General features: G+C 33.3%; 2 protein-coding genes and 1 non-coding gene across 9 annotated transcripts; all 3 read right to left on the bottom strand.

Moving 5' to 3' along the window:
- Positions 1 to 1,362: 1,362 nt before the first annotated feature.
- TRNAD-GUC (transfer RNA aspartic acid (anticodon GUC)) lies at positions 1,363 to 1,434 on the bottom strand. Its single transcript has one exon. It is a non-coding gene; the product is annotated as a tRNA-Asp (tRNA).
- A 3,645-nt stretch (positions 1,435 to 5,079) lies between these two features.
- On the bottom strand, positions 5,080 to 8,362 carry LOC107624054 (beta carbonic anhydrase 5, chloroplastic). Of its 7 annotated transcripts, none has more exons than XM_088505455.1 (10): positions 8,284 to 8,362; positions 8,118 to 8,170; positions 7,957 to 8,027; positions 7,044 to 7,202; positions 6,893 to 6,941; positions 6,645 to 6,758; positions 6,464 to 6,517; positions 6,194 to 6,276; positions 5,990 to 6,092; positions 5,080 to 5,494 (listed from the first exon to the last, which is right to left on the bottom strand). In XM_088505455.1, exons 4-10 carry the CDS (start codon positions 7,169 to 7,171, stop codon positions 5,294 to 5,296), a joined length of 732 nt encoding a protein of 243 aa, XP_088361581.1. In that variant the 5' UTR covers positions 7,172 to 7,202; positions 7,957 to 8,027; positions 8,118 to 8,170; positions 8,284 to 8,362; the 3' UTR covers positions 5,080 to 5,293. The 7 variants fall into 7 exon arrangements, with proteins under 7 accessions (XP_088361581.1, XP_020969919.1, XP_088361577.1 ...); XM_021114260.2 differs by having other exon boundaries at positions 7,957 to 8,044; positions 8,284 to 8,358; XM_088505451.1 differs by having other exon boundaries at positions 7,957 to 8,030; positions 8,284 to 8,353.
- Positions 8,363 to 11,037: 2,675 nt separating this feature from the next.
- Positions 11,038 to 13,671, bottom strand: LOC107623843 (uncharacterized). The gene has a single exon (XM_016326233.3). It carries the CDS (start codon positions 13,208 to 13,210, stop codon positions 11,258 to 11,260), a length of 1,953 nt encoding a protein of 650 aa, XP_016181719.1. The 5' UTR covers positions 13,211 to 13,671; the 3' UTR covers positions 11,038 to 11,257.
- Between the last annotated feature and the right edge of the window lie 4,712 nt (positions 13,672 to 18,383).

Raw genomic sequence — 18,383 nt, 5'->3', positions numbered from 1 at the left:
CTTAGGCCACGTGCTCCAAGTAATTCGAGTTAATATAACTCGAACTATGCATGCAAAATTCGATACAATTTGATTCGAACTACGTTCGAATATTGCTTGGGAGTAATTCGATGTGATTCAATTCGAATTACGTGTAAATATAATTTGAATTTTATTGATTCGAATTATATAAAAGTCATATTTGGTGGAATGGTGTATCAGAATTCATTTTGGCTGAATTGCGTAAATTGTTTCCTCCCATGGCTTAATAACGTTTTTTATCCCTAAAATATGTTTCTTGATAATATATATATATATATATATATATGTTCAGTGAAATTAATAATAGATGTTATGTTTTTATATTTTAATTAATATTTTTATGTTATATAATACTTTTTTTTGTTTCATAATAATTTATTTTGGTGTAAATATAATATAATATTTTTAAAATTTAATTTTTAAGTGTAAGATTTTATTAGTTTGTTATATATAATTTGCAAAATAATGTATTAAACACGCTAACGAGTTATAACCCAAATGATACTGTCTCTCTATATTCATTTAGTAGTCGTGGATTCAAGTTTCACATCTAACTTTGAAAAAAAAAAAAAGAGTGTTAAACACAAGATGAATAATATTTATTATAAAGGATGATATATTCTAAACAATAGGTCTCCAAATACAATAATCCATATGTGCATACAACAGAAAAGACTCAAGAAAATTAAACAAATAAAGTGAAAGGTAAAAATGACATAAAATGACGAGTACAATAACTCATTAAGTAGTGAACAATGCAACTAATAAGAACATGAGAAGGTATATATAATATAGCCCTTATAATAATCATCATATTCATATTTTCAACTTTCAAGGGGTGGTGGTAGAAGGTGGTGGGGAGAAGAAGGGGAAAGTGATTGGAATAGTCGTTGGGATTGGGAAAGAAGGAATGTTGGGCAGTGTTGGCTTTGGAAGTGGAAGCTGTGGCAATGGTGGAAATGGTGGCAATGTTATTGGCTTTGGAAGTGTAGGCACACTTGTTGCTTGCATAAGATGCCGTGCTCCTACGCCACTCTTCATGCCTGAGAATGAAACAATAGCAACCAAAATTGCCATCATGAACCAACTCTGGTAAGAGCCCATTATTGCAGATCCTTTAATTGGATGCAAAATTTAACAAGCTTTCAATTTGGTTTTGATAGATATTATTATCATCAATTGGGACCTTTTTATAGATAAGGCTTTTTAATTAATTTGTGGGAAACATGTTTAGAGATTTGGTTTTGTTAGTTAACCTTCCTTGGACTTGGATAGTGTAGCGTTGCAAATTCTAAATTAGGACAACCAACCTCTTTTTGCTGCAAAAAAAAATACATGGAACGCCGTTGCCGGGGATCGAACCCGGGTCACCCGCGTGACAGGCGGGAATACTCACCACTATACTACAACGACTTTGGTGTTAAAATGACTATGAATTTATAATTAATTTCTAGTCCAGAACTAATGTTTTCTTCCTATTAGCAGCAAGTAGTAACAACTTGTAGAGGCCTGGTATTTTTATTATTTTTATTTTGTATATTTTTAAAAAAATAAAGATACATAAAAGAAAATGTATACATTGAAGTGATTTGCATCATGATTTTGTGGGGTTATAGTTGAATCTTGATAAGTTGACAAGGCATTATATACCTTGTACACGAAATGTATTGCTTCTGTAATATCTCAGCAAAGGCCGATTACTCAAATAATTGAACCATCAAACTCCATACGAGGTATAATGTCATATTTGGAGACGAATTTACTGAGAGAGAGGGTGCTCTATGTAACCACTAGAACTAGATAAGGTAAGTTTTGTCCCTTTATGGCCAACTAGTACAAAAAATATAGAGTAAATTATTGTTTTTGTCCTAACGTTTGGGGTAAATCTATTTGTGTCTCTAACGTTTAAATCGTCCTATTTGTATCCCTAACGTTTTTAAAAGTGATTCAATGTTATCCTGCCGTCAATTACACATCATGAGCGCTATAGTTTGAGTTTTAAAAATCTCTTCTTGAAGTTAGAATATAAATGTCTGGGATAGAATCAATGATCTACTCCAAAAAGTAGCTCATCAAATGTTGAAACTAATTCCTACAACATTTACATAATTCACTTTTCTATGGACATAATTGAATCTAAATACAAATAGTGGGTATAATATTAAAATCGAATACATCCAAGTGAGATCTAATTGAGAATCATTGAAAAATATAATCTAATTTATTAGTATAATTGATAGTAGGATAACATTGAATCACTTTTATAAACGTTAAGGATACAAGTAGGACGATTTAAACGTTAGGGACACAAATAGGACTTACCCCAAACGTTGGAGACAAAAACGATACTTTACTCAAAAATATATGTGGCTCTTGATTTCTAAAGGGTTAAAGTAGGTATAGGTCAAAAATTTTTTCATGCCCAACCTTTTATTGCATACAAAATCCTCCCTAAGCTTTAAAACCAAGTTTTAAAATTGTCCTTTTTACTTAAATCTTAAAATTTTGAATCTAATTACCTATAACAAAAAAAATTATAAAATAAAAAAAATAATAAGAAAAAGAGTGTTTTTGCTCCTACAAAAGGAAAAGAGAAGAATAGGAAGGGGGAAGGAAAGAAGAAAAAGAAGTTGTCCACGATCCACTTCTGTCTCTGCTTTCGCCGCCAGTTCCGTACGATTTTGGTCCCTAAGGTAAGAACAATTTAAAAACCAAGTTAAATAATTTGAATTGTCTTGTTTATATATGTCACAAAAGATTTCATGCCTTGAAATAATTGTTGAATTAATAAATTTAACGAAACTTATAATATTCACTCATGCAAATTGGCTTCCTAATTTTTTTTGAGATATAAAATATTCATCATCCAACTATATAAAAAGGTAATAAACTACTAAGTTGGGTTTGGTTTATTGGTACTTTAAACTTGAGTAACAATGGATGAGGATATAGATATGGAGTAAAGTAAACAATACCATGTAGTATCTAAGAATTCAATAACATGCTAAAAAATGAAGATAACTTGTTATTTAAGGACACACACAGTTACAAAAGGAATCCACAAGAGAGGCACGTAGAGTTACACACAAACAATATTATAAACAATACATAGATAGTACATGCAGTGGAAGAGTAGAAAGCAGAACCCAAATTTAGATGCAGGAAACTTAACCACTAAGTTACAAGTTCAAGAGCAAAGAATACAAGTTTTAGTTCTTTCATGGAGTAGTGGTTGGAATGGCCTTAGGAATTGCAGGAATAGGCACAGGCAGTGAAGGGAGACTAGGCAGTGAAGGAAGAAGAACAGCAGGCACAGGTGGAATTGGCAGTTCCGGAATTGGCACACCTGAAACTGGCACATCAAGCTTTGGGAGCGGAGGCAGCAGTGATGGCACCACCGGCAGAGGCGGCAGCTCCGGCAGAGGCGGCAGCTCGAGTTTCTTAGTGCCATGCACTTTGGGAGCATTACGTGCCTCTGCAATGTCAGTGATCATTAGTGAGAAAGAAAGGAGCAGAATTGGTAGAAGGAGTGATGAGAAAGTGAAAGAAGCCATGTTTCTAGTCTATTCAAATGGTTGTTATGGAATATATGCTTTTGTAGCAGTAATGTTTTTGTGAATTGGGATGTTATAGCATGGCCTTTATATAGACAGGTTGTGAAACTTGTGACCCATGTGGACAGCTTGCTACTCAGGATAAGTTGCTACTGTCACTAATTCAGCTGCTTAATAATGATAATGATATATGTCATAAGGGAATTTTTTCTTAGCACTAGATATTTCAGGTGGAGATATAAGAGATGGATTAACAGTCGTAAGAGAGAAGTAGCGCCTATTTTTGAAAAGATGGTAGAATCTCGTCTCAGATAGTTTGAAAATGTAAAAAAAAAGAACAAGAAAGCATCCAGTTAGGAAGGTAGGCAAAAGACAAAAGATAGAAAAAGACCTAAGAAAACCATATATGAAATGGTCAAAAGAAATCTATATGTAAACAGTCTCACTGTAGACATGATACATAATAGGATTCAATATCATCGTTTGAATTATGTAATCTGTTCTGCATAGGTTAAAGTTTTGTTGTTGTAGTTATTTCAGTCATTTATATCTATTGTTTTAGAAAATTTAAAACATTTAAGCACTTTCTTAATTTTAATGCACGATCTTAAAGGACTAATATTGTAGAATGGATATAGTATATATCAATTATGATTCAACATAAGTCTAATGAGATGCTGAATCTGCTGGAAAATTCAACTTGCAGTGATTCTAGGACTAATTTTCCTTGTGCATGGCTTCTTCTGATGCTAGATGTAGCAAATTCCTACTAATATTTTCCAAGGGTTCTAGTATTTGGTTATTGCAGGATATCAATAATTGATTAATGCAATCATTATATGATAAAATCATTCAACAAAACAATTCCAGTAGAGCTCTTAGCTGTCTGACACTGGTTTTTGTTTTTACTATTGGTGATGAGATGAAATATTGTCTTGTTTAAGGCCCAAATCCACAGAATCCGTCTGGTATGGAACAAACCACATGAACATGGTAAGGCTAGTTGTCCTGTTATGGGGACAAGTGTAAAACAATATGTGGTTTATGAAAAAAGTTATCTTGATAGACATTTTAAACCTTTGTAGAGCCACTTGTAAATCAGCCTATTAGCTTTTTCTCTGGCATACTGAGGATTATGTTCATCAACTACGTATATATTTTATGGAATTTCATTCATAATTGGTGAAACCAATAATCAAGGTGTAGTAGTAGTTCATATAAATGTCATTCCTGTTCATCTGCTTATTGCAACTTGAATGTCATATTAAATTATTTGAATACTTGGAAGAATGGAACCATGAAAGGAGAAATGTTATTTTTTGTAAGTAACTTTTACATAAAAACTATAGCCACATACTGCCATCCACCATCATGTGGATGAGGTATTTTTAAATAACATTGCACATTTTTTTTTTAACAACAAATATAAGCATATAACTTCTTAGGAATTTAGCTTCAACAGACAGCAATGTGTGAATAAGAAAAATTCCATCACTGCTTCACATGGCCAAGGCTGATAATGACTTTATTTAGAATGCACAGATAAACTTTCACGTGATTTGCAATGGTCCATGGGTCTCTTATAAGTTCTAACTACTTAAAATACAATATTTTATGAATTGTAATCAAATGCATAGCCTATGCTTTTAAATTGCTAATAATACAAACTCAAGACAATAAATAAGAATACATTCCACAGGGAAAATAGGTGTAAAATCTCAGCACCACAATACTTTGTGTTTAGCAGCAATTCTGCCATCTTCCTCCAGTTTGGTTCCCTGGTAATCCAATGTCCATTTCTCAAATGAACATTTAATGAAGTCATAATAGCCACCATGAACATAAAGTTTTCCATTGGCCACCTTTTCTTCTATCCATGGATAAGTTAGTAGGTTCACTAAGGAGTGATTAATTGATTCCTGTACAAAAATCACTTAAAACATTAAAATTTGAAGTCACTCAATATAATCAATTTGTAAATAGATTTAACATTTCATCAATCCTATATGTAATTGGGATCAAATGAAACATGAAAGGACAGTATTGGACACATTCAATTTGAAAAGCAAGAAGACAATATAAAATTATAAATAGAAACACTCATTCTGTGTTGTGAAATGCAGTTTCATTTTCATGGAGATAAAATCTGATAGGTGTCTCATTTCATGACATGCCTCCAAGTTAGCAACTCCCCAATACCCCCAATTTTCCATTTAAATTCGAAAGACAAAAGAATACATCAAAACTTGTATATTCAAAATCATATTAAGAAAGTTACAGATAAGGCCTCAAGATTATTTTTCTCTAAATACAATAGGCACTCCCTTCTCAGTGCAACATACTATTTTAGAACCATTCAAATTATTCAACATTTTGAAATCTCAACAGCCAAATGGGACAACAAAAAATATCACCTTTTCACAATGCCTGCACTTGTCATCAAAGCTGAGGGTGGAAGCTGCAGCCTCAGTTTTCTTTCTTGCATTCTTCCCAACAATAACCCAATTGTGTATAAAGCTAATAGAAAAATAAAGAATGTTGAACTTAGTAATGTATAGTACATTTTAATCAAAAGAAGTAATATATGAGAGCCAACAACTAAAATCAAGCAATCCAACCTTCCATTGGCATCGTCTTCCATACTCATAAGAGCTCGTATACCTCCACAGCAGCTGTGGCCAATGACTAAGATGTTTTCAACCTGCAATAATGAAAATTATTCTGCTCAACTCTTAATCTTTCCAATAAAAGTTGCAATTATCATAAGATCAAGATCAACCATTATTTTAATCAAAATGATTTTCAACTTTAGATACATGAATACTTGCCCAAACTAAAAAGTGAATAAGATTAGGAATTCCTAGAGTAGGGAACAAAATGATGCTTACTTGAAGAGTGTTTACAGCAAACTCTAATGCAGCATTTACTTCTGAGGGTCCACTCTGCACAAGGGAAAAGGAATTAGAGAGGCAAGTATGTTATCTCTTTTCATTCTTTCAACTATAAGTCTATAACAAAATGGTAAATGAACACACCCAAATATATTGAACAGAGTGTGATAGTAGATACCTCAAAGGTGGGAACCAAATTAGCAACATTGCGAATCACGAATGCTTCTCCTGGTTGAAATCCCAAAATATTCGAGGGGCAAACCCTGGAATCTGCACAGGCAATAACCATGAACTGTTCCGGAAATTGTTAGTCAAGAATACTTATGTTTAGCTAAGGCTTTAGTGTTGGGAGAGGAGAGAAATGCTGTAAAAGGAATAAGAAACAAACTCGGCAAAATGAAAGATAGACAAGGGAAGAACAATTACCTTTGGTGCTTGAGCCTTAGCAAGATTTTCAAACTGTTCAACATTTTCACTGACAGAAAACAGAAATCAACATTAAGTAAGTTTCTTCCTTTTGTTAGGCATCAGAAACGAACATGACTGAGTTAGAGTGTGGCCTTTTTCTGATACTTACATATATTTACTCTTAAAACTTAAAAATCTATTTTTCAGAATATCAAATATATCACATCTGTCTTCAGCTTTAGATAAGGTCTCTAGCTTGCTTTTATTAAGTTGTTGTGTAAATCCTGGAGACCCCATAGAAGCCTTTAAAGCAAAACCTTGACTTCTCCTGCAAACATTAGAGCAAGACGTATGAAATCACATGGAAAAAAGGAAGACAAAACAAAGTTTCATTGGCTTTCATGACAATAACATTGACTTAGTAAGTATGTTGTTCTTAGTTCAAATAAGTAGCTACAAAAACACAGCAAATCAGTCTAGTATAGATTTAACTACCATAACTGTGATTCCCAAATATCAAATATCAGCCTATAGAATAGTGTGATTAGATAAGTTATGAAACAAGAAAAGATTGAAATATTCAACCAACCAAAATGAAATGGCCAGAGATTAGAATACTAGTATAGATTTAGCTACCATGACTGCGATTGCCAATGATCAAATATCAGCCTATAGAATAGTGTGGTTAGATAATTTATGAAACAAGAAAAGATTGAAATATTCAAGTAACCAAAATGAAATGGCCAGAGATTAGAATACTTGTATGTTCAATGTTCAGGGGAGAGTCAAACCGCATAACCATATCCATACTTTTTTTTTCCTTTGAATCAATCAAGACCTAAATACTTCTATGATAAAACTTGGATGTAAATTCTTTTTCCTTTTTGGTTTAGAAGAAAACTAGAAATCCAAACAATAAAAAATGCTCAACCGAATGATCCTAAATGAGTCCTTCATTTCCTAACATGTTCTTCAAGTAATTATTTGTCATACTATATAACATGAAAATTTTCACAAGACTAGAAAATAAAGTAAGCAAATCTAACATAGGTAAAAACAGAGGTTAGTTAATGATCACTAACCTTAAAGCTGGCAAAATTCTCAAATGTGGCTGCTCAAAAATTTTCCCTGTTTTGCGAGCACCGCCAAAGATCTGCTACATCAGATTCACTGAACAATGATTAGCTGATTCACAAGTACAACAACAAAACTAATAGACATGTGCAAGAAAAGAGAATAGTACCGGTGACGTGGCAGGCTCAACACAGCAATTGGAAGAAGAAGAAGGAGGAGGAGCTGCCATTGAAGAAAGAGAGAACAAAAACAAATAGAAATATGAAAAATCAAAATAATTAGGAATGGGAAACTGAATAAAACAGTCACTGGTTGGAAGTTAGGACCGTACTTACTATTATTAAAAATGAGTAGGTAAAGTTGGTTACATGTTTTCTCCAACAAAGACGGAGAAACCAAGGTTCTTAAGTAACCATAACAAAATACTTTTTATTTTTATTTTTTTTGTATTATTTTAATTATATGCACAGTTGCCTGTGAAGTGTGCACCACCACTTCTCCATGATTCCTTCCAATGAAAAAGTTGTAAACTTTTTTTGACTTTCTTTATTCCCCCAAAACCCTCCTTTTTGTTCATTTGGCGTTTTCCGCTTTTGCATGCGCCAGTAAAACTATGGAAACTTCTGGATACTCAAATGGATTCAACTATAAAATATTTTAACTAAAATAGAAAATTCATGTTAAAAATACTTACAATTAAGTTTTTCAAAATATATATATAAAGAGTTTCAAAAATTTCTATTTAAAGTAATTTTAACAAGTACTAATTGCTACGGAAGATTCTATTTTATTTGGCGAAAATGTACACTACATAAAAGGAATTAAAACCTGGTGGCAGATCTGAGGCCAAATACGTGTAAAGGAAAAAAGGAAAGGCAGTAATAAAGCATTTTGTACACGCTTCATTTTGAAATATGCTATGGGATCTACAACTGTACTCTTTGAAATTAGCTATAATCATGGTGTTGTTGACCACCTTTAAATTTAAATTATTATTTGAATGTTTTTAATCAGAGCATCATTAATTCATTACATTATATTTGTTCTTTGATTCTTCCCCTTTTTTCGTTTTTTTCTCTAGCACAAAAAAATAGTCTAATTTCTTTTTCTAACAGAACCCAAATTCTTGAGGTTATAGTTTGCGTTAACAACTATACCAACATCATCGTTGTTACTGAAAACAAGTTTATGATTGTGTACAAAATGTACTATAAAAAGGAATGCTTGAATATGTTGTTAATCCCTAATTCCATATAAATATAAACCATTTCAAATTTTAATTCTTCTTTTTCACATAATCGAAAAAGTTGAATTTCATTAATGAAAAGTTTTGTTTGCGAAGAAGCTAAATTTCATTAATCAAAGTTTTGTACAAGAGAGTAATTTCAACAATATAACAATGCACTACAGATTAAAATTTATGAAGCAAGCATGCTCGTAGAATGGTCATGTTTTGTTAGAAATTATGTATAGACTCAATACCAAAAAGAAAACTATGGACTAAAAACATTGGACCACGCTCACCCAAAAACTAGTACCCTATCATACACCCGGGAAACATCTTAATGGGCCCAATTTAAGTAAAAAAATGTTCTCGATCCAATGGGCCCAATTTAAGTAAAAAATGTTCTCGATCCAAGAGCTCAATCCAAACTTGGCAGGTTAGGTTGAGTGAAAAAGAGAAGGTAGACCCACAGCAGGGAAGTCAAACCCAAAAAAGAAAATAAAAGCAACAGACAATGGTTAATTTTGTGGTTTAATTCCTCTATTAATCCATGTAATTTCACTAAATTTTTAGTCAGTTACTTATGCTTTGTTTCTTTTAATTAGATCTCTACATTTTTTTTAGTTTTATAATTAAATTTTTTTTAGTATAAAAAATATTAAAATTAACTGAATATTTCTTCAAACAAATTGAAAATATTCATACTTAAAAATCTAAATAAATCTTTAATCACATATACTTTGAAAAAAATATTCTATTAATTTTAACATTTTTGATACAAATAAGACCTAATTACAAAATTACAAACAATATAAAGACTCAATTAAAAAAAATAAAAACCTAATTAAAAAATTAATAAAACTATAACTATAAAAACTAATAAAATAATTAAATTAATTTTTATATTTTTTAAAATTATAAAAGAAACTAAAATCGAAGGGTCTAATTATTGTACCTAAGATTTTTTTTTTTTTTATTTTGTTCGAAACAGAAATTGGAAAGCCTGGTTTCTGTACCTTAAATTTTAAATAGTGCCAAAATTGAAATTAAAAATCAGAATTTTAAAAAACATCATTGTCAACCCAATTATAAAAATAGGTGGTGACATGTAGCAGCACATGACATTTGACATATGTAGAATTCTTCGCAATTTATCAGTATCACAACTTCACATGATCAAAAATCAAAACAGGAAAGACAATACACAGTAGCACTTGGCAGAGCTTAATATATAAACCAATATCATCTTCATCGAAACGTAGATACTATAAACAATTCTTATGAGGTTGTGAGAGGTACTAACCAAAACCAACCTGGTGGGATGTAAAAAATTAACCTGACAGAAAACCTATATGTACAGGACCAGATACTACAAAGATTTACAAGAGAGGTGTAATCAAGCCTATTTGTGAAGGAGAATACAATAACAGTCAAAAGGAGAATACAAGCAGCTAGCAGCCCCTTATGAAAGATGAAAGACTCCACCAGTATAAACACGTAAACATTAATATAACTCCACCAAACACATATCTTAATGGACCCATTGGCTAGCTAGAGAGAAAATAAAAAATTACAGACAAATTAGGATGAAATGAAAGAAGACTAAACACAAATCAATTTTCACGATGTGATTAACATGATAATCAAGTTTCGAGAGAGAACAACGAGTTTCTCTCTATGTTGTAGGATGGACAACTTGAAAGAATAAAGCTCAAACACCAAATGAAACACTTAGATACATTAAGGATTCGTGTTGCTCACAGCCATGGTTAGTACTTAGTATGCCAACATACCAGAAATTATTGTCATGTATAAAGCTTAAATTCAACTCCAAACTTTCATGGATATGTGAGGAGTGTGAGAATAAACTAAAATCCAATGAGCATTATATGCTTCCCAAAAAAACATGCAGAATCTACACAAAATTAAGTCATCCTCCTCAAACAGGTCAAAACAAAAATAAGGAGGTATTGCTGAAGTTATTATAAGACTAACATAACCAGAATTCACAAAAGTTCAGCATGAGTACCAACCATACCAAAAGTCTACAATAATAACTAAACAAAAAAAAAGTCACTGAAAGACTAATGACCCTTAACCTTATCATCTGCAACAGCATTGAGAATAGGCAAGCTGCTCAAGAACTCATCAAGCCCTTCAAAAAACCCAATCCCTTCAATGTTATCCTCCGCATTACCCGTCCCACCTGCATTCGCCCTATCGCGTACTCCATGGCCAGTCTCCTCCACATCATTACTAAACTCCACATTCAGATCCAACTTCCCCAAATTACCAGCACCCCTCCTCCTCAAACTTGCCAATGCAGCTTTCTTGCCAGATTCTAGCCTAGCTGCAATGGGCACTGCTGCAGAGCCAGCACCAACAGCCTCACCATTTTCCACACCAGCATTGCCAGCACGGTTACGAACCCCTCTCCTAGGCCTCTCCACTGGTGTGCTTGCATTGCCACCAGCAGTGGTGGCAGAACTCTTCCTATTCCTTCTTCTTCTTCTTCTTTTCCTCCCCACCTTCTTATTCGCATTAATATTCCTCCAATCATCATCATCAGAATCATCTTCCGTGGTATCGGAATGCTCGACAAACGCGGCGGCAGCCTCATCATCATAGTAAGCCCAAGGCCCTCTCAGATGTCTCCATCTGTCAGCACCTTTGAGAGGACAAGGAACCAAAGCAGAGAAAGGGTTCCATTGAGAAGCAGAACCACTTATATCCTTGAAATCACCAGAAAACCCTAGCGGCATAAAACCCCAACTGCAGAAGGACATGAACCCGTCTTTCCCGGTCAACTCCGGCGGCGACCTCACCGCCAACGCATGGAAAGGCCTCCGGCAGCTCTGGCACAGCAAGGTACACTCCTCGTACACCTTCGGATACTCAAACAAACCGTAACAGTAAGGGCACGCAGTCCAGAAAGCTCCGTTCAACTCGGTTTCAATCGACTCAGTAGCCCTAGCCGGCCGAGTTGGCTCAGTCAGCTGAGTCACATTGTCCTGACTCGGCCTCTCCTCCTCTTCCTCCTCCTCAACCACCACAACCCTGGGAGCTTCCGTCGATATAGCGTTCTTACTCAGTGAAAACAGTTGCTGCTGCTGTTGCTGTTGCCGTTGCAGTTGCAGTTTCGCCTGTTCTTGTTGTTGCCGTTTCCATTGCTCGTGCTCTTGTTGTTGCCGTTGAAGTTGCAGCGCTTGTTCTTGTTCTCGCCGTTTCTGTTGCTCTTGCTCTTGCTCTTGTTGTTGCCTTTGCCGTTCCTCCTTTTGTTGTTGCCTTTGCCGTTCCTCCTCTTGTTGTTGCCGTTGCCGTTCCTCCTCTTGTTGTTGCCTTCGCCGTTCCTCCTCTTGTTGTTGCCTTTGCCGTTCCTCCTCTTGTTGTTGTTGCTGCTGCTGCTGACGCTGTCGCTGCTGCTGATTCTGGTTGATGAGGTGGTTCTGATTCTGATTCGGATTCTGGTGGAGGAAGTGGTTCTGGTTCTGGTTCAAGTCGTGGCTTTGATTATGATTGTTTTGGTGGTTGTTGAGATTATGCCTCTGCTGCAAGATTGGAAAAGCTTGAGGGACGATAGGAACAGGGGCGGGTTGGGGCGGAGGAGGCGGAGGAGGAGGAGGAGGTTCGGTAAGGAGCCTGAGGTCGTTATCGAAGATTGCTTTCTTGGAAGGGTTTGAGAGTACGGACCATGCGTCGTTGACGAGGGAGAAGGCGTAGGCGGAGAACGCGAAAGGGTTGCGGTGTGGATCAAGAATGGCAGCGAGACGGCGGTACTGGGCGGCGATGTAGTCGAGATTATGTGAGTAGCGAATAACCTGGAGAATGCTGTACCAGTCAACGAGGTCGTTGATCCTGGCCTCGCCGGCCACGAGGGTGTCGATTACGGTGAGAAGTAGCTCCGTGACTTCAAAGCGTGGGTCACACTCGCGGGCCCTGATGGCAAATGACCGAGCTCCATGCAGGTCACGTGCACTCAGGAGCTTGTTGGCCGTGTACAGCCACCGCTCCGCTTCCGCCCTATTCCCCCCTTCCATTGATTTGATTTCTCTTTCTCCAAAACACTCTCACTCTCACTGTCTCACACTCAAAACGGCGCTGTTTTGTCTTTTTTTTTTTTTTGTTGCCGCTCCTGTTGTGTTTTGTGCTTTAAGCTTAAACTAAGCACTGGTAAATTATAATAGTGCTGAATGAGGAGTATATAGAAGGGGGAAGAAATGGAAATGAAAAAGAAAAAATAGAGTAGATTGACCATAAAGGATATGGAAAATGTGCGGCAGCATGGTGTAGGTGAGGGGTATTTTGGGAAGTTGAGGTAACAAACGAGTAAACAGGATCACATGGTGGTGGACTTACTCTTTGTTAGCTTATAATTACTAGGCTTGTGTTACTTTATTTGATATATAGTGTGGCAAGATTTCGGTAGAAAATTAGAAATTAAGAAGGGTAGATTAGATTAGATTCCCTTTGGCTTTTGGAAGTGACATTGACATTGGGAAGACTTGAGAAATGGATGACAACTTTTGTGGCGTTTTTTAAGAGATGAGAGGAGGTGTAAGTATGTGACGCATGTGCGGATTGGTTAAGAGATGATGAGAGACAAAAGTTTCATAAAAAGGGAATTAAGGTTGGTCTTTGTTCCCACATTTGACTTTTCAACTCTGCCTCATCAGTCAACAATTTCAACATATGCCCTTACCACCCTTCTTATCTCCTTTAACACCCTCATTTAATCCATTTTTGTACCATGAACCTAATTATGTACTATCTATTTCATAGAAATTCTTACTCTTATTAATTTACAAAACAAACATTATTTATTTACTTTTTGTTTTTTTTTATATTTCTTAAAAATAAAATAACATAAATCATTCCATAAAATAATTTTTTTAATTTATATAATATATAAGAATATTTTTATCTCAGTTCAATTTTTTTAAAATTTGATGAAAATAAACATTTATTATATTAAACTTTAAATTAAATGTTTTGTTATAGTCATGAATTATCTATAATTCTATGTACTCCACGTTATTGATTTTACAATTTTTATAAAATGAGATGTTTTATGAAGGTTTATTAATAATTATTTTAAGACACTCTTTAGATAGCATAAATTTATAAGTTGAATAAAATTTTTTTTTATTTTCAGTATATTAAAATAGTGAAAAGAAATATATATATATATATAATATGTTCGAGAATCAATCCTTTTTTTTTTGATAAAATAAAATAAAAATTACGTTAAATTTGTAATTGAATTAGCAACGGATACTATCTTTATTTTTTAACGTCTTAATTTGTTATTCAGTTGTCTTAAGATTTTTTTTAGTTAGAAGCTTTTTTTTTTCAACAAAAAAATAAATATTTTTTTATTTCTCCTCTTATTTCGCATTGATTGTTAGAATTTTGAAAATTTTTGAAAAGGAGTTTTGGCAGTTAAAATTTTGAAATTTCAAACGTTATTCCATGCTTAACAGTTTATTATATTTCACATGTCAATGCTCTGTTTTGTTTTTTACTAGGAAACACTATTTTTCTTTTAAAAATGCTCAAATATTTTAAAAAATTTGTTTATGTTTTATTAATATAAATATAAACTAACCGCATAACCCTTCAAATAAATTGATTTGTCTGATCTCACATTCATCTCTTTTTACTATTTTTTATATAAAAAAAAATATGTTTAAATTTTTTAAAAACTTCAATTTTTTGTTTGGGTAAATTTTTTATTTATGAACGTAGAAATAATTTTGTTACTAAAGCTACGTTTAAAAAAAAAGTAATAATTTTTAATTTCTGCGTTTTTTTTTACTGACTTTTAACCATCCATATTAGATATTTATTTACTTTTTACTAACTTTATTCTCTATGTATATTATTGTATTAGTTATAAAATTCTTATTATTTTTATTGATATGAATTCTTTTTTTTATTATTTATTATTTTTATTTTTTGTTAACGGTTTATTTGATATTATACATCTTTATAATTGTAATATTTTTATATTATTTTTGTTATTCTTTTTTTATAGTATGATTTATTAATCCTATTAGGTAAAGTAAATTAAACAAAAATTTAACTGTAAATAATAATAATAATAAAAAATTATAGCGTACTAAAAAAGAATATTAAAAATATACTGTATAAAAAATATCATTAAGAATTTTTAGATTTATTTCAATCACTACAAGATAAATATTTAATTTTTTATTATTTTTAGTACTCTCTTTTATAATTATAATTTTCGTATACTATGTTTTAGTGTAATTTTTTTATAATATAGATTATAATCCCATTAAAAAAGATAAATTAAATAAAAAGTTAATCATAGGTAATAATAAAATCATCAAAATTTAGATTTCAAAATAATATTAAGAATAAGATTATTGAGAGTACTAAAATAAGAATATATACGATGATAAAAAAATATTAAATTAATATTTTTTTTTTACCAAAGATAGGAGATTCAAACCCGCAACCTCTTAATTGAGTATGGGAAAACTATGCCATTTGAGTTATTACTCAATGGCTACTAAATTAATATTCTCACGTTCATACTTAAACAATATAACATATTTAATTAAATATTCTTTTATATACATATATATAAAATTTATATTTTTTTAGTTTTATTTAAAAATATATTATGTCTATTTTTATATGTTATTTTTATTTTAATAAGTAAATATTAATTTTATTATAAAATTAACAAAAAAAATATATTCAAATATCTAAATTAAAATGATAGAATAATATAAAAAAATTACTTAAGTTGATGTTTATTTTAGTAATTTTTTTATCTAAAGGTGGTTTTAAATAGTTTAATCCAAACAATATTTATTTTACTATAATATATTTTGATACAAAAATTATCAAACATAAATCACTCTAACAGAAACTTATTTTTTATCAAAATCAAGTTTGTAAAATCAATTTTATACAAACTTCCATTTATAAAATATAATCCATACACACACTTATTTGTCCACCACAAGTTGCCCACCAATTCCATTGTTACTTGTATTTAGGGCTTGTTTGGATATATTCTTAATTTTTTTTTTTTACTTATAAAATCTGGTGTAATTTTTAAAATCAAATTGCAGCTTTTAAAAAAAAACTTTTATAATTTTTAAAATCAAATTACAGCTTTTAAAAAAAAAGTATTTTAGTATTTATGAAAAAATTAAAAAAATAATTTTTTATAAAAAATTAAAATAAAAATTTATCACTCTTTTTTAAAACAAACACTTTTAAAATAAAAAAGACAAAATATAAAAAACTTATTTATTAGTTATTTATAATATAAGTATTTATTATTTAAATTATTTTAAAAAAAATTTAATTAAACGGTTTACTCAAACAAAATTTTGTATATAAATGACTTTTCTATTAATTATATTTTCCTGATTATTGTGTTTTTTTAGCTGTCATTATTATTGTTTTTCAACCAGCACTATTGTTTCTTATATCTCGCTGATCCAAATTCTCTCTTTCTTCTTTTTTTTTGTTTTTTATTTTCTGAATTCAAACACAATTCACTTGTTAATATTATTACAAAGTCATCATATGTTTTGGGTCATACATGCAAATTCTCTTTTTGGACGTTGCTCGTGGATTCATTTACGATGGCTTATAGAAACGCATCATACTTGTTGAAATAGCTCAACAAGTTTTGTCTTGTCTATCAAGTTTCCAAGACCCCTTTCCCTTTCTCTCTTAAAAATATAAGAAATTGTAACATATAATTCAAGCAAAAAATTTCTTTGAAGTTAGAAATTAATAAAATAATAAAATAAAATAAACCCATAGCACGTGAATTTTTCTATTTTCTATTCAAGAATAACTAGTGCTCATACTCTAACCCAATAAAAAGGTCCAGGTCCAAACGAAAGGCCCAATCCAAAGGATTGAGCCTCGCCCTACACCGACCTTCACCCTACGAAGTCTGTCCCTACCACGACTTGCTCTAAAGAAGTCGGGACGAAGATTAGCTGACAGATAAACACCCATTCAAATGAGTAACTGTCCCTAAAATCTCTCTACCCACTTCCTGGAGCCATATCTCAACCTCCCCAAGATAAAGGGACGGTTATCCCCCATAAATAACGGAACTACACCAACGGTGGTTATGGGTTCACCACTATAAATACACTGACACTTCTCAGGTATCTCAGAAGTCCCAATACTCTCTAGACCTGCTTACCCCTCTTTGCTGACTTAGGCATCGGAGTGTCTTTGCAGGTACCACCCCCCATTCACTCGTATTCACAAGTCGGACGGAGGCCCTGAAGACGCGAATCCGCCCGAAGACTTCCCTCCATAGACGATTGGGCCAACCCAGCGAGTCCAGCCCAATAATCTCCGGTTACCCATCGTAACATTGGCGCCGTTGCCGGGGACCCGAGAGATCGACCAGTAATGGCGGATGTATCCCCTGAAGATGGTCATGTGGTGCCGGATTCCGAACAAGAGAATCTGGATACCGGAAACAACGACGCAGATCTGACCCTCCACCAGGAAACCAATGACCAACACAGGGAAGGAACCTCCGGATTTAAAAATCCGAAGACAAATTCCTCGGAGGGGCATGAATCAGAAAAGGATGGACCACCCCACACAACTGAACTAATGGGGCTAGTCCATGTCCACCAAAGTCGCTTGGAACAACTGGAACAGGAACGGGAGCGACAAAGGGAGATAGAAAAGCACCTAAGAGAGGAGATGGATCGACGAAAAGAGTTAGAGAAAAAACTCTTAAAGTTAGAATCCTCCCTCAAAGGTCGGAACTCCCGTGACGATCGAGAAGAGTCGCCCTCGGGAGGGGAGGATCCTTTTTGTGAGGACATAATGAGGGCAAAAGTTCCAAGAAACTTTAAAAGCCCCGATATGGACCTCTATGACGGAACCACCGATCCGAAGCATCATTTAAGCAACTTTAAAAGTCGAATGTATCTGGCTGATGCTTCTGACGCGACGCGCTGCAAAGCTTTCCCGACCACCTTATCGAAAGCAGCGATGAAGTGGTTCGATAGCCTCCCTCCAAGGTCGGTCACCAGCTTCGAGGACCTCTCGAGGAAGTTTCTAATGAGGTTCTATATTCAGAAAGATAAAGTAAAGCATGCACCGGGCCTCCTGGGAATAAAGCAGGAGGTCGGAGAACCTCTACGGGACTACATGGAAAGATTCAACAAAGCATGCTTAGAGATT

This window comes from Arachis ipaensis, chromosome B10 (genome assembly GCF_059453495.1).
Source record: "Arachis ipaensis isolate K30076 ecotype BB chromosome B10, ASM5945349v1, whole genome shotgun sequence".
NCBI classification, from domain to species: Eukaryota; Viridiplantae; Streptophyta; class Magnoliopsida; order Fabales; family Fabaceae; genus Arachis; species Arachis ipaensis.
Note: the sequence above shows the minus strand (reverse complement) of the source record. Positions and strands in the feature narration are given on the sequence as shown.

Coding starts and splice junctions, on each gene's coding strand:
- LOC107624054 (XM_021114258.2), bottom strand. CDS start 8,177: ATGGCAGCTCCTCCTCCTTCTTCTTCTTCCAATTGCTGTGTTGAGCCT. Junction 8,031..8,117: donor TTGAGCCTGCCACGTCACCG/GTACTATTCTCT, acceptor AATCTGATGTAG/CAGATCTTTGGCGGTGCTCG. Junction 6,518..6,644: donor ATTTGGTTCCCACCTTTGAG/GTATCTACTATC, acceptor TCCCTTGTGCAG/AGTGGACCCTCAGAAGTAAA.
- LOC107623843 (XM_016326233.3), bottom strand. CDS start 13,210: ATGGAAGGGGGGAATAGGGCGGAAGCGGAGCGGTGGCTGTACACGGCC.